Genomic DNA, 16,396 nt, shown 5'->3' with positions numbered 1-16,396 from the left:
TAGCTAATTATGCCATATGATCTCTTAGAATAATTTCCCTATTTTATTAAATTTGATGATTTATTTTCTTATTTTAAGTTTCCTAATTAGTATAAAATGAAATTAGTATTTTGTTTTTTGTATCATATATCACCTCAAATATTTTTTATTTTCTTTATTTCCCCCCTTCTTTTATAGTCAAATCTCAACAATTTCAACAAAAAAACATAACTTAAAACAAATAGCATTACTTGCATTCAACCTATATAAAGCAACAAAATCATAGAGGAAAGTTGGAAGGGATTGTTTAGTACAAGTCAAGGATTCAAATAAATCAAGGAACAGAAGATTTTGGAAGACATGAGAGTCAGCTGTTAAGAGAGACCTTATTTTAGTGAGGAATAGAAGCATTAGTCAGTTTCAGCAAATTAGCCTTTCCATTAATACTCATCCAATATAAGAATACTCTATTACCATGCAACATGATCATATCATATCTTTTCAAATACAGTAATTTTTTTCCACCCCACCATTTCAGTGAAACTAATCCTTTCATCTAGTTTAAAGTTGCTTCATCTATATAATTTTCAAATCTCAAATAATATGCTCCTTTATCACAATCCACTTATCAGTTGTGCCCACCCTAGAGGTTAGTAACTTTTGTCTATATAAATAAATTAAGATGATAAACACACCAACAATCCACAAAATCGTCCATCCCACGGCACATAGCATAGCCCCTTTGCTTCTCTTCCCATTCTCTCATTTCTTTTATAGCTTTAGCTAACTCCACTCTTAAATAAACCTCCATCTTTTCCTATACACTCTCTCCCTTTCTCTCTTTGCATTTAAAAAAAAAAAAAAAAAACTACCCCTCACTCCGCCAGGTACCACCGTGACCATGGGGGAGAAGGTGTGCGACCACCACAAAAGCAAGAAGCACAAAATCTTCCGGCGCCTCTTCTGGGGCATCGTGATCTTCCTATTCATCGTGCTCGTAACGATTCTGATCATCTGGGCAGTCCTGAAGCCCACCAAACCAACCTTCGTTCTCCAAGACGTCACCATTTACGCCTTCAACGCCACCGTCCCCAACTTACTCACGTCCAACTTTCAGGTAACCGTCAACTCCCGCAACCCCAACTGCAACATCGGAATCTACTACGACAGTCTTGACACCTACGTCACCTACCGGAGCCAGCAAATCACCTACCGCACCGCCATCCCTCCGTCGTACCAGGGCCACAAGGAAGAGGATGTGTGGTCCCCTTTTGTCTACGGCACCAACGTTCCCGTTGCTCCTTTCAACTTCGTTGGGCTCAGCCAGGACCAGTCCAACGGCAACGTCCTCGTCATCATCAAGATCGACGGCAAGGTCCGGTGGAAGGTCGGTGCCTTCATCTCCGGCCATTACAACATCAATATCCGGTGCCCGGCGTTCATCCCGTTCGGCACCCAGCAGAGCAACGGGATTGCCGTCGGCAATAACGCCGTTAAGTATCAAATGGTTCAGCAGTGCACCGTCGGCGTTTGATTTAACTTCAGTCAACGCCGTTGAGTAACAACTTAGCTTTGTTGAAGATATATAATTGTGTAGCCCTGCTTGCTCTGCTCTTCTCTGCTTCTCGGTATTACTACATTTAGTGTTTACATAATTAGCTCTTTCTCATTTCATTTTTTGTATACGCGCGTATTCTTCATTTCTTCTACGTGTATCTCCACCTTTGTTACGGTATTTGGAATTGTACATTTTGCTATAAAATAAAAATTCACTTGGAGGAACATCCGAAGGAGGCAGAGATATAGCAAAATTACAATTTGTAAACGATAATAAAATTATTGTTTGGATTTAAAAAAAAAAATGAGTCTCTCATGATTGAAGCATCCTGTTCCATTTACTTTCTTCTTCTTTCTAAGAATATTCATATATGATTCGCGTTTTATTTGGCTTAATGATCTCTCACCTTTTGGTTTCTCTTTTCCTGGTTATGTATGTGTATTATTTCCTTGTCTATATGTTCCGCGGCCTGTTTTATTATATGATCAATAATGAAGTGTGTATTTATATAATTCCAAAATTAAATATGTAAATAGTTGGACCACTTTTCTTTTCTTCAAATTTTTCGTTTAGGGATTATTCATCTCGGGGATTAACTACACCCATATTCCACACTAGATGTATATTTTATTAAATAACACGCACCTCCCCCGAATAAAAATGCAAACCAAACCAATTATGCATTTCTCTAATTAAATTAGCTCGGATTTAGATGTTAAGGTCAATGATTAGAGTTTGTTTACATTCCTTCCACATGGCATGGCGGTGGTGGCGGTATTGTAGTGGTCCTTTTCAGCCTTCACCTACCTTTGCCTATTAATTATGCGTTTACGTCATGCCTACAAATGGCTGCCCCTTGTGTTCATCTATGTATATTCTCTATTCAGACCAGAGCTTGGACAACCCAACAGAACACATGCATGCTTAGCATAATTTAGTTTGAAAATATTTGGTATTGAGCACCGTCAGGATTGTGCAAATAAAAGGAACCTTCTTTGATTAGTCAACAATCAAAACCTGCCACCATGTGCATGTGATAGGATATACCACTTTGATGACGACCCACGACGCTCCATACGATCCTCATTAAGCACTCTGAATTTAGGCCCCCCATAATAGGAACGTTACGCGTTTATTATTGTATTTTGCTTGATTCATATAGAACACAATAATCAATCACATGCTCTCTCCCTCTCTCTCTTACCATTTATGACTTGACTAGAGTTTGATCTCTCTCTGCTTCTTCTTTCTTTATCTTATATTAGTCTTTCACAATTTTTTACAAGACGATATCTTTCTCCTCTTTTTTGGGGTAAGTAATAAGTGTGAAATATCTTAAATATGGCTTATAAAATTGGTATCACAAAGAATATGATTTTTAGATTTAAAGTTTATAAAGTTACTTTATATAACTTTTTCTAATTTTCATCAAAATACACACATAAAAGTGTTGGGGATTCATATATATTTTTTTTTTCTCTTCTCTTCACATGGGTTCAAATGGACTCCGCACATTTTTGTGTATGTGCATTTTGGTGAACATTAGATAAAATTTTCTAAAGTAACTTTAAAAATTTTAAATCCTTTACATACTGATAAATTACATTAGACAAGGACATTTTGTTCTATTCAATTTCTGTCCAATTCGTGTGAAAAGATGTGATATTTGAATCTAAAATTTGATAACTGAATTTAGGATTGCTTTTGTGAATTATATTCATAAACAATTTGATACGCTTAAAAAATCTTGATGCAACACTATTTTATTTTGTTTTGGAAATTAATAGAACAGTATAATTGCTAACAAAAGAATAGTATACATGCTTACATATTAAAATAAAAAAGTATTAGCATGAATACCAAAAATATTACAACATTTTATAAATTTATTTGTATAATTTCTTAACTAACTTTAAGGGGAGAGGTTATGGGTGAGGTTACATAACATATCACTATGAATATATATATCAAAGAATAAATAATACATGTATACCGCAAATAAAACTTATATTTCTATAGGTGATGGATTTAAGGGAATAGCCGGCACCTCATGATTTGAGAAAATTTGTTAACATTATTAATGAATAATTAGGTGAATACAATTTCTCAATGTTAATTTGTGTTTTGTCTTTACATGTGAGACTAATTAAAGTTCGGTTATTCCTTTTTATAAAAGACTATATAAAATCGACATTAGTGTGTATATTTTGGAAGGCAGATAGGTTTGAAACTTTTTTTTTATTTTATTTTATTTTATTTAAACTGTTTGAAGTTTTTTTTTATTTGCTATAATTTCTTAGCACAAAAACTTAAAAATAATATTTATCTATTTTCCTCATCAAACTTTCAATCCTGCATCCATCCCTGATTTCAACTTCATAAAGTATTTGCAAATATTGGCTCCCAGTGCTTACTATGTGACAACTGTAAGCCGAATAATCTAAAAACATTTAAAAGCTCATTTTATTATATTTGATCTCTTCCGCACACATCATTAAGCCCAAAAGAAATTCTAGTACACAAATGAATCGAGGTTAGAATGTTTTTTTTTTTTTTTGTCGGAAGAACATCCCCTCGGCCCTCATAAACAAATGAATTGAAAGAATGGCTGTACAAACTAGGCCTATGGATGGCCCGGCTTGATTCGGTATAATTGAAACATGGGCCTGCCCATTGTAGTTACAAATTAATTTGTCTTAGTTTTCTTTCCGTTGTAGGTATGGGCCAGTTTCGAATTATCTTGATCCAATTTGCAGATATATCTTAATATATAGAAAGGAGAACCAAACTTTGGAAAATTTGCTGATGTGTCGCTCTCTCCTTCATTCTCAGCTTTATGTTCACACTGGAGGATAGTTTGAAAAGTTACTTCTTTTGGAAAAACAATTTATTTCGTAAATAAAAAATTCTAAAAAGGAGGGAGAGTCTCTAAAATTATAAAATATTTGCAGACAACTGTATTAATGACCTTCTCAATTCAAAATTCAAAATTTAAATTTGAAATGGGTGGGAAGAATAATTCAAAATATATAGTGGAAGACACATGTATTAATGATCCACTACTTTTTGTATGGGTAGGTGAAAAAGTATTAATATCTCATTACTTTTTGCATTGGTAGGTGGAAAAGTATTCAAATTCAAAATTTAAACTTAAAGGTGGGAAAAGAGGTCATCATTAATATCCCACTATTTTCTGCATAGGTAATTGTTAAGCAATTGGGCTTAATTATTAAAATACAAAATTATTTACAAAAAAAAAAAAAAAAAATACAAAATTATTTTGTGTATAAATAGGATACATGTTGTTGTATATTTTCATTTGGTAATTAACTTTTGTGCATATGTTTCTTCTCTTCTCTATCTATTTATCTTCTTCATCTTATCAAGTTGTTCTTCTATTAGATGAATATGTAATATTTTTCATTTTTTTTGTAACACTATTGTAGAGTAAAGCTGACAGGATGATTTGGAATCACTAGAATATGTATTTCTTTACTTCCTAAGAGGAAGGTATGACATTCTTCTCTATCTTTTTTTCTTCTACAGGTATTTTTTTCCATGACACAATATCATGAACGAGATGATATAATAAAATATCCTTACTTTTAAATGATTAAAAATTTATGTTTAGCCTTGGGCACCATCTCAAAATTTAACACGGTGAAAATTTATCTTTTATCTTAAAGTCCTTATGTTTTCTATCTTTAATACCTGCAAGAGAAAGATGAGTTTTTCCTTCTATTTTTTCTGTCCATACATAATTTATTTCTCACTATTGTTGTTGTTCTTTAATTTATTTTTGTTCTTGACAGATATGTTTACCGCGATGGTGGAAGTGATGAGTTTGATGTGAATGATACTACTTCGATCTCATAAAACCATAATCTATTTCTTCAAAGGATGTTCGAAGTGTGCCCGATGCTAGACCAATGCAACCCAACAACATAGTTTCAAATGGTGATTTAGAAGAAGACAAAATAGAATAAGCTAGAATATTGCTCTAATTTTATACTTTTGTTGCTAGAATTTTGTTCTCACATGTTTGTCTTGAATAAGCTATATATTTTTTAATATTCCTTGAACCAATAATTATTATAGTTGTTACATGTATTAGTCTATTAATCATTGAAATCCTCCAAATTTAACTCAACAAAAATGAGGAGCCATTCAAATATTAATTCCTTTGTTTTGATTTCAAAAAATAAATAAAATTTAATAAAATAAATTTATAATAAAACACATACAAGCAAAAAAACGTTTCATATAATACATGTAACAAGGAGCACCATGTCTTGATCATTATGCTTTAGGAAATAAGGAGCCACCATGTCATTAAATTTTTTGAGTGTCTTTATTTTTTTTTCATAAGATTATGCATTAAAAAATTTATATGGAAATTAACAGACGTTGTTAAATGGATATTCATGTTAATTAAATTACTACAATGAAAAAGGACAAGCCACCAATGGATTGTCATCTTAATAACGTTTCATATACAAAAAGTAATCATGCATAATCATAGTCATCAAAAAATGGTTCGTAAAGCGTATTATGGTTTATTATTATTATTACGATTATGGAATAGCAAGATTTTTTGTTTCGTTTTACAACTAACAGTATTTGAAAAGGCAAACTCAAGCAATCTATCCATTCGTTTTTATCATAATATCCCCTCAAACTTTCAAGACATTGCATTGGACAAGTATTTAGATGGCATAGTTAAAAATATTACCTAATTTATTAACAAAAAAAAAATATATTACCTAATTAAAATGAAACATTATTTAGTAGAACTATTTTTTTTAACAAAGAAATATAAGAATGCAATAATATATGAAATCTTCATCCAAACTTTGGCAACTTTGATGACGTGTCACTCTCTCCTTTATTCTTAGGTTTGTGTTCAAACTTGGATGAATTTGAAATGTTTCTTCTTTTGAAAATTTTTAAAATTCGAAATTTCAAATTGGTGGGTGGGAAGAATAGTTCAAAATATATAGTGGAAGACACATGTATTAATGATCCACTATTTTCTGCATGGGTAAGTGGAAAAATATTAATATCCCATTACTTTTTGCATTGGTAGGTGGAAAAGTATTCAAATTCAAAATTTAAACTTAAAGGTGGGAAAAGAGGTCATCATTAATATCCCACTACTTTCTGCATAGGTAATTGTTAACCCTATTAATATTTCACTATTGGGCTTAATTATTAAAAGACGAAATTATTTTGTGTATAAATAGAATATGTGTTACTGGATCTTTTCATTTGGTAATTAATATACAAAAATAAACGTTTTAAACTTATATGTATAATCAATATACAAAAATAAAAGTTATAGAAAAGATAAAAATAATTAATTTTTCAAAAAATATGTATCCTTAATACAAAAGAATTCAAATTTTAAATTTTAAACTTAGGTAATAAAAATGACAACTATCATTCTATAGAAAATAAATTATAAATTTAATCATTAAAAAAATAATGACCATTCAGTGAGGAGTGCCAGTGACAAACTAACTTATGCATCATAAAAGGATATGTGCTATTAAGTATTTAATATTTAAAATTTAAACTTTTCAAATTTGAATTTTGAAACTTTACGACTCGGAAAATAGTTCAGCATTTAATGTTTCAGCGGTAGGAAAAAGGTTTATATAAAAAATTTAAAATAAAATAAAATTATAGATTCAAAAAATAAATATTTAAAATTAAAAAAATATATGTATAGTTGATAAAAAACAATTTAAATGCAAAAAAATAAATAAATGACAAATTTATACTTTAAAAGAAAATAAATTAAAATTTTAATTTAAAAAATTAATAGTAAAAGAGAACATTTTTTCGTACAAGTATTTTTTTAAAATCATATTTAATATAAAAGTTTTAAATACATATGAATAACCAATTCAAAATAATATAAAAATTATAAATAAGTATAACCAAAAAATTGAATATATATACTGAAAACTAAAGTAAAATAACGCTTATAATTATATTTAATTATTTTAAATTATATGTGACTTTAAATAACACATATTTTTTCATTATATTTTTATTACAAATATAATGAAAAAATATGGACAATGAAAATAAAATAATTTAAACAAAAAATAAAAAATGGCATTTATCATTCTGTAAAAAAATAATAATAAAATTTAATCAGTATGACAATATGAGTTTTAATTTAATATATAAGAAAGAAATTAAACTTTTATTCTTTTGATGTAAGAGTAAAAAAAAACACAATTTTCTATGTCGTAATGAAAACTAGAAATTATTACTTGGAGAATGTGCACATGCTTCTATGCATGTTTTCCACTACTTTCTGTATGAAAAATTATTAAACCTATTAATAATATTAATTATTATGTTTATTGGGTGGAAATTATTTATTATTTAAAATTCAAATTTTTTAAACTTGAATTTTGAACTTTATAAGTGAAAAAATAGTTCAGCATTTAAAGTTTTTGTAATGGGAAAAAGATATATATATAAGAAATTTTAATTTTAATATGAAATTATAGATTAAACAAAAAATATAAGGATGCTGATAGTTAAAAGTTGCAAATTGGGTTTGGCCCAAAGGGCTTGCCCGCCCCGCCCTCCAACACGTTTTTATAATTAAATTAAAATTTCATTAGTCTTTTTTTTATAATTAAATTCCTAATTCAGATTCCAATTTTTGTAAATACAAATTTATAAAATTTCAAATAATAACGACACAAATCATTGCAAAAAAATAATTTATTATTATTTTGTAATTCTAATTGTAATAATTGAAAGTTCATCTCTCAGATAAAATATAAAAACCTAGACGCAACTATAAGAGCCTTTTTGTGTGGATAATATAAAAACTTATTACATGCTAATAGTTAGAGGTGGCAAACTGGGCTCGGCCCGAAGGGCCGACCCACCAACACATTTTTATAACTAAATTAAAATTTCATCCTTATTCTTTGATAATTAAATTCCTAAATCTGATTTTGAATTTTATAAATACAAATTTGTAAAATTTCAAAAACGAACGACACAAATACTTGCAAAAAATAATTATTTTTTAAATATGATTGTAATAAATGAAAGTCCATCTCTGAGATAAAATATAAAAATCTAAATGTGACGATAAGAATTTTTTTTGTGGATAAATATAAAAATCTATTGCATGCTGATAATTAGAGATGGCAAACTGGGCTCGGCCCGAAGGGCCGGCCTACCAACACATTTTTATATTTAAATTAAAGTTTTATCCTTCTTCTTTTATAATTAAATTCCTAAATCTGATTTTAATTTTTGTAAATACAAATTTGTAAAATTCGAAATACTAATGACACAAATCCTTGCAAAAAAATAATTATTCACATAAAACGGTGATAGTTAAAGGTTGCAAACTGGGTTGGCCCAGAGGGCCTGCACGCCCCGCCTGCCAACACGTTGTAATTATTAAGTTAAAATTTCAGTATTCTTCTTTTATAATTAAATTTCTAATTCTGATTTCAATTTTTGTAAATAGAAATTTATAAAATTCCAAATAGTAACTACACAAATTCTTACAAAAAAATAATTATTTATTATTATTTTGTAAATCTAATTGTAATAAATGAAAGTTCATCTCTGAGATATAAAATCCTAGACGCAATTATAAGAGCATTTTTTGTAAATAAGTATAAAAATCTTTTACATGCTAATAGTTATAGGTTGCAAACTGGGCTCGGTCCAGAGGGCCGGCCTACCAAATATTTTTATAATTAAATTAAAATTTCATCCTTCTTCTTTTATAATTAAATTCCTAAATTTGATTTTAATTTTTGTGAATACAAATTTTTAGAATTTCAAATACAAACGACGCAAATCCTTGCAAAAAATAATTATTTGTTATTCTTTTTAAATCTGATTTTAATAAATGAAAGTCTATCTCTCAGATAAAATATAAAAACTTAGATGCAAATATAAGAACTTTTTCATGTGGATAAATATAAAAATTTATTACATGCTGGTATATAATGCTGACAATTAGAGGTTGAAAAGTGGAGTTGGTCCGGAGGACTGGCCTGCCTATATTTTTTTGTAATTAAATTAAAATTTTGCTCTTCTTCTTTTATATTAAACATAATAACTCAAAAATTTGCCAACTCTATATGTACAAAAAGTTGGAGTTAGGTAGCTAATAATATTGATTTAAATAAAATGCAGAAATATATTTTTATGATTTGCATTAACTTTTACGAGACAGACAAACATATTTCTTTTTTTTTTTCCATGCATCGCACGAGTTATACTTAATTTTGAAGGAGTTTTTTTTATGTAGGGTGCTGATTTAGAACATCATCCAAGAAAACTTAACGTTCTTAATGAAAAATCCATGTTATTTAAGGTCAATGTAAAAAAAATAATTTGGAGTCATATAATGAGCCAAGATATCATGTTTCAAGTGTTTGAAGCAGCGAAGCTATTGTCACCTCATTCTTTAAGTCTTTGGTGGACCCAAATGTATGTTGTTATTTTTTAAAAATTTATCATCGTGGATTCTTTATATTGTTACAAGTTTTTAGCATGTGTATTGATTTGATGATGTTTAGACACATTTGGTCCAATGTAAGCATAAAATACGACTCATACATGGCCATTTGGTTAATTTGCTTTCAAATCCCTTTCCGACAACGTTTTTTAGGTTCTAAAAAAAATAACCCATTTTTTTGCTGAGATTATTACTTCTGGGTGTTAACATATTATCGTAATTTATTTAATGAGCATTTACATTTTGTATCGTAGGCACATATGATGGTAGAAGAGGATGTCCCTGGTAATGCATAAACATAGGAAATCACATGTTTGGTATGTGTTGAACTCATCCCTCCAATGATTGTTACAGAATGACACTGAATTAATAGCGTTTTCTTATTATAGGTACAAACTGATATTTTAATTCCATATTTGCTTGGTATCTTTGTTACCTTGATTTTATTAGTGGCTGTTATAGTTAGCAATAAGTTGTATGCATTTTTCTTTTTTTAATCATCCTCATTTTAACATAGTCTACTATGGCGTATTTATTTTTTACATAACTCATCGAGTAGATAACATATTTGATTTGCATAATATTGATCACTCTGGACAGCAGATTTTTGTTTATAGTTGACATTTGCAAAGTTCTGTGTCAATGCTGTAGTTTTTTTCACCTGAAATATAAAACAAGATAACAACACAGGTTTTTGTAAGTATAAGGTTTGCAGTGCGATTAACCAACCACGGCGGCCGACAAATATTTTGTTCTTTTTCCCTCGGGCATCGCATATCTCCTTCAATTGTTGACCATTTGTCTTTTAGCCTAATCGGATTGCCAACAAGCGAAGCCATAGTTATGAAGTTTTACCTCTGAAAAAAATTATTAATTTAGTAATTTAGAACTATATTTATCAATTTAGTCTTTACAATTTATATTACTTTATTAATATGAATTTAAGAGCGTTAACCTTAAAATTTTAGTTATAATAATAAAGATGATATATCATGTTCAACACAACCAATTTTATTTATCTTTTAACATTACATAAAAAAAAAATTTAAAAGTTTTTGTACAAGAAAATCGCATTTTTAAAAAATAAATAAATATCAATGAGTATATTAATATAATTACTTAAATGGAAAGATTGTACCCATATGATCAGGACGGATAAGGGGTGAGCATGGGCGAATTTTCTTCCATACTAATGTTTCTTCGTAGTTGTTTCGGACTGGGGAAACTCGTTTCTACAATGTACTTCAAACTTTGCACCGGTCAACTCAATCCGCTATTGATTGTTTCCTTTCACAAGTGAAAATTGAATTTTTCAAATATCCAACACGCACACGTATTCACAACCGCGTTGTTGCCATGGAATCTTCAATGTCTTTCCTTTCTATATAAACACACCACTCCCTTCTCTCTCATCTCACAATTCACTAGCTTCTTTCCAATAAGTCCTCTATTATAATTCACAACTTCTCTTCATCTCTTTGTCTCTTCTTTTAATTTATTCTTTTATTACATCACATATCTGTGGTTCATTCATTCAACTGCAAGCATGGCCGATAAGCAACCCCAGTTGAACGGTGCCTATTACGGGCCTGCCATTCCACCGGCGGAGCAACACCGATACCGTCATCACCGCGGCAGAAGCTGTTGTTGCTGCCTCTTCGGCTTCTTCTGGAAGCTTCTCATTGCCCTCATCGTCCTCGCTGGCCTAGCAATCCTCATCTTCTGGCTGGTCGTTCAACCACGTTCTTTCAAGTTCTACGTCACTGAAGCCAAGCTAACCCAATTTGACTACTCCAACAACACCCTACGTTACAACATGGTGCTCAACTTCACCGCCCGCAACCCCAACAAAAAGCTCAGCATTTACTACGACAAAGTGGAGGCCCTGGCATTCTACGAGGGATCTAGGTTTGCTAATTCCGATGTGATCACGCACATGAATTCATTCCGCCAGTACAAGAAGAGCACGAACCCCATGAGTGCTGTTTTCTCAGGTCAGCCATTGTTGCTGCTTGACAATGATCAGGTATCTGATTTCAACCAAGACAAGAGTGCTGGCGTTTATGACATCTATGTCAAACTCTACTTCAGGATTAGGTTCAGGCTCGGCGACGTGATAACTGGAACCAAGAAGCCCAAAGCCAAATGTGAGCTCAAGGTTCCATTAAGTTCTAATTCCGCCACAATCCTCACTCCCTTTGAGCCCGTCAAGTGTGATGTTGATTTCTAGGGTATACCTGATATGATATCGGCGATTGGTTTTGGAAATTTCTTCCTTTACCCCATTATTTTAGTAATTCTTGTGACTATTTGTTTGACCCTTGTTATTATTTAATTCATTCTTTGACCATATGTACTATATGTGTATACGTTTCCATGCAATAAATCTTATTTTTTTGAGTACTATTGGATTGCCTGTTGGTATCAATTTAAGGTCTACATTGCAAATTACATATGTCTCTTTGTGTTTTTTTATTGCTCGCGATTTATTTTTCAGTTCTCCAGTCTATATTAATAATATAATTATCAATTCAAGCATAACATATTCAATTTGTTATAAAGTTGATGAAACTTTAATATGGAATGACTTTGGTTTAATATTCATATTTAACTTTTAGACAGTTAGAAAGTTTATTGTTTTATTTAATTAAAATAACCATATACGAATTGAAAAGCTAACTCCACTTATATTTTTATATTTGTAAAGACATGATTAAATTGAATAATATTTTCAAAGAATAACACACAAGATTGGCGGTGTGATGAAAAGAGAAAAAAGAACAAGAGAGTAATCCATTTTAAGGCAAGCTTGTTGTGAGTTTAAACAAAAACTACGCTACTAATGATACTTTTAAATCACTAATTAGTAAAAAACAAAAGGACTGCTGATATTGAAAATTAAATCTCATCAAAATTTAGGGGTGTCAAAACGGGTTGACACGACACGCATTTGACACGACACGAATACATCAACACGAACACAACACGAATTTTTATTCATGTCAAAATCTTCAACACTAACACGACACGAATTTTTTGCGGGTTGACACGACACGACACGAATAACACGCAAAACAGGGGTCAAAACGGTAATTGACAAAAAATTTTAAAAAAATAGGTCAAAATTAAAAAAATTTAAAATAATAAAAATAATAATAAAATAAAAATAAAAATAAAAATAAAATAATTATAAAAAGTATGAATCAACATCCACACAAACACGAACACGAATATATCAATACGAACACGACACGAATTTTTTACGTGTCATTTTTTCCAATACGAATACGATACAATTTTTTTTTTGCGGGTCAACCCGAACATGAATTTTCGTGTCGTGTCGCTGGTCGATCCGCGTGTCATAACCTATATTGACACCCTACTCATCATTATATATATAAAATAAAAAGTTACTTAGACAACTGACCTCATTGGGAATTACAGAATAGAAGTAGAAAAAATTACTTCAAAATGGAAGAGGTTATAGTTATTACTTTTTTTTTTCTTAATAACTCTTATTACTAAATCTTAACCGTTGATTTCCGTCAATCTAACGGTTATAATTTATCAAAAATTAATAATTAATTAATAAGTATGACCTAATAAATTATAACCGTTAGATTGACGGAAATCAACGATTAAGATTTAGTAGTAAGAGATAGTAAAAAAAAAAAGGTAGTAACTATAACCTCTTCTGTTAAAAATATATAAATTTAATTAGTTGGTTTATTATTAAATAGAAACTAAAGGAAGTTTCTGCGAACCAGCACTCAGGACGCACAATTTAGGATGCACACGCGAAATCGCATAAACGCATCGTATATATGAAAAGGCAACGACCTTTTGAAATGATCTACTCCGCACCTGCACAAGCTTTTATTTAATAGTTTTTGTCTAACCAGTTAATTTTGTAGACAATTACGCGCTTATCTAATTAATTCTTCTATCCCGTAAACTCGTTCATCACTCATCAGCTTAATCAGCCATGTATGAGAAACAACCCAAGTTCAACACTCATTCATCTTACTCTTTCCCATCACCCACATCCTTCAACCATTTCCGAAACCGATTCAACTGCCTCCGAAACCTGTCACCGATATCTGTCTTCATCAGACTCGTCTTCAAACCCATCCTCGCCATGGTCATCGTCATGGGCGTCGCGGTCTTCCTCTTCTGGCTCATCGTCCACCCTAACGAGGTCAAGTTTCACGTGACTGATGCATCCCTCACCCAATTCAACTACACCGTGGACACCCTCCACTACGACCTGGCTCTCGAAATCAGCGTCCGCAACCCTAACAAGAGGATTGGTGTCTACTACGACAACTTTAGAGTCTGGGCATTGTGCCAGGACGCACGGTTCGACTCGGAGATCGTGCAACCGTTCTATCAGGGACACAAGACCACCAACATGTTGAACCCTGTCTTCAAGGGTCAGCAGGTGATAGCCCTTGGTGTTGACCAGATTTCGGAACTAAATAGGGAGAAGAGCTTGAAGGTTTACGAGATCGATGTGAAGTTGTATTTGTGGGTGAGGTACGAGATGGGAACGTTTAAGACCACCTCGACCGCGTCGTGGGTTAGCTGTCACTTGCACGTTCCATTAACTTCACGAGATGGAAACTCGCCGGCCGCCGGTGGCTTTGAGACTACCAAATGCAATTGGGATCATGGATGGATTGCCAGTTTCTATCACACAATTCCTTCTAATGTGCACAGTGGAGGGTGTCTACGGTGGTGTAGTTGAATTGGGTGAGGGAATGGATGCATCAGTCACGTGAAACTTGACCTCATGAGAGAAACTGATGCAGTTGGTTTGTTAGTGAATCAGTTAGCCTTCTGTTTATAATTTCTTAAATTAGTTTCTCTTGTATCCAAGTTAGTTTACGTAGTTAGAAGCTTAGTTGTTGAAGTTCTTGTTTCTGGGTCCATGTATATATATAGGCTCAACACTTCTGTAGTAACGATCAGTTTTTGCAAATAATGAATTCTCTCAAATTTGAGAGTTTCCTACATGGTTAATATAAAGTTTCTAAAGCAAATAAAATATAATTAAAAAGAAATACATGAGTTACTTTGATAGTAAAAAAAAAATCATATACAAGAATAAAATTGTGACTTTAAATAAAGTCGATTTAAGTTTTTTTCTTTTCTTTTTCACGTATTCTCCTGTGAATAGGATTTGGTTATGACCATAAATAAATCCAGGGGTTTGATTTTCTCATGTTGAATGAGAATTCAATTCTCATGTTGTAGAGATAAAAAGCATGTGAGACCCATGTGTTAGAAAAAATTATATGTGGGACCCATGTCAGCACGAAAATCGAAGAGTGTGTAGGAAAATTTGAATTCTCATGTTGAATGAGAATTATAAAACCCATAAATTTATACAATAAATATATTAAAGTATTTTTATCTTCTTTTATCTTTCTTTTTTCTTTACTTTCAATTTCTTCTTTCTTTTCTTTTAGTTTATTATTTCCTGAGTTAATTAGCACATGCATTTATACAATAAGAGAAGGGTGCAGCTCTCATCATCCAGCCTCTAACTTGGTCTTGCGCATAAGGAATATGCTGGATTGGAATTGGAGGGTTTGAATTTCCCATATTCATAGGGAAGGGAATGGGGTTGCCTATTGGATGGCCTCTTTTGCCTACTCCTTTGATTGGTCTTTACAAGAGTTTGACTCGCCTCCTTCTGGTTGTCGTGACAAACTTGAAAGGGACTATGTAGGAGTAGTTTGGTCTATGAAGTGTTCCTAGTTTCTTTTTTTTTGTTTTTCTGTTTCCTGTTTGCTTTTCAAAAAAAAAAGAGCTAAATCAATCAAGAAGACTAAAAATTCCAAAACAGTTTTTTATTTAAAAATAATAACTATATGAATTGAAAAATTAACTCAGCTTATGTCATTATATTTTTAAAGACATGGTTTTAATGAATGATTTTCATAAACAAGAACATTAATAAAGATTTGTGGTCAATTTGACGGGAAAAAAAGAGGAGTATTCAATTTTAGGGTATATAATTTTTCATGTTACATAAAATAATTTATCTCATGCAACATATAAAAAAGTGGGTGAAACTCACCAAGGAGAAGAGAGAAAAAGAAAACAAGTGAACCCCATCAACTTTTTTGTGTGTTGCATGAAATAATTTCATGTAATATGAGAAACTATATTCCCTCGATTTTAATGCCAAACATGTTGAAAGTTTAAACAAAAACTACTAATGATACTTATAAACCACTTACTAAAAAAAAATATTGCTGATATTGAAAAATAAATTGATTCATTATTTTAAATAGAAAAAGTTACTTATATAACTGCCTCGATCTATTGGGCAA

General features: G+C 31.1%; 3 protein-coding genes across 3 annotated transcripts; all 3 read left to right on the top strand.

Moving 5' to 3' along the window:
* Positions 1 to 872: 872 nt before the first annotated feature.
* On the top strand, positions 873 to 1,702 carry LOC133284967 (NDR1/HIN1-like protein 1). Its single transcript, XM_061482117.1, has one exon. It carries the CDS (start codon positions 881 to 883, stop codon positions 1,511 to 1,513), a length of 633 nt encoding a protein of 210 aa, XP_061338101.1. The 5' UTR covers positions 873 to 880; the 3' UTR covers positions 1,514 to 1,702.
* A 9,899-nt stretch (positions 1,703 to 11,601) lies between these two features.
* LOC133284976 (NDR1/HIN1-like protein 10) lies at positions 11,602 to 12,426 on the top strand. The gene has a single exon (XM_061482128.1). The coding sequence runs from the start codon at positions 11,602 to 11,604 to the stop codon at positions 12,283 to 12,285; it is 684 nt and encodes a 227-aa protein (XP_061338112.1). The 3' UTR covers positions 12,286 to 12,426.
* A 1,614-nt stretch (positions 12,427 to 14,040) lies between these two features.
* LOC133284865 (NDR1/HIN1-like protein 10) lies at positions 14,041 to 14,802 on the top strand. The gene has a single exon (XM_061481989.1). It carries the CDS (start codon positions 14,041 to 14,043, stop codon positions 14,800 to 14,802), a length of 762 nt encoding a protein of 253 aa, XP_061337973.1.
* The last annotated feature ends 1,594 nt before the right edge of the window (positions 14,803 to 16,396 follow it).

This window comes from Gastrolobium bilobum, unplaced genomic scaffold (assembly GCF_033153095.1).
Source record: "Gastrolobium bilobum isolate Gb01-03AN ecotype WA unplaced genomic scaffold, APGP_CSIRO_Gbil_v1 utg8437, whole genome shotgun sequence".
NCBI lineage: Eukaryota > Viridiplantae > Streptophyta > Magnoliopsida > Fabales > Fabaceae > Gastrolobium > Gastrolobium bilobum.
Note: the sequence above shows the minus strand (reverse complement) of the source record. Positions and strands in the feature narration are given on the sequence as shown.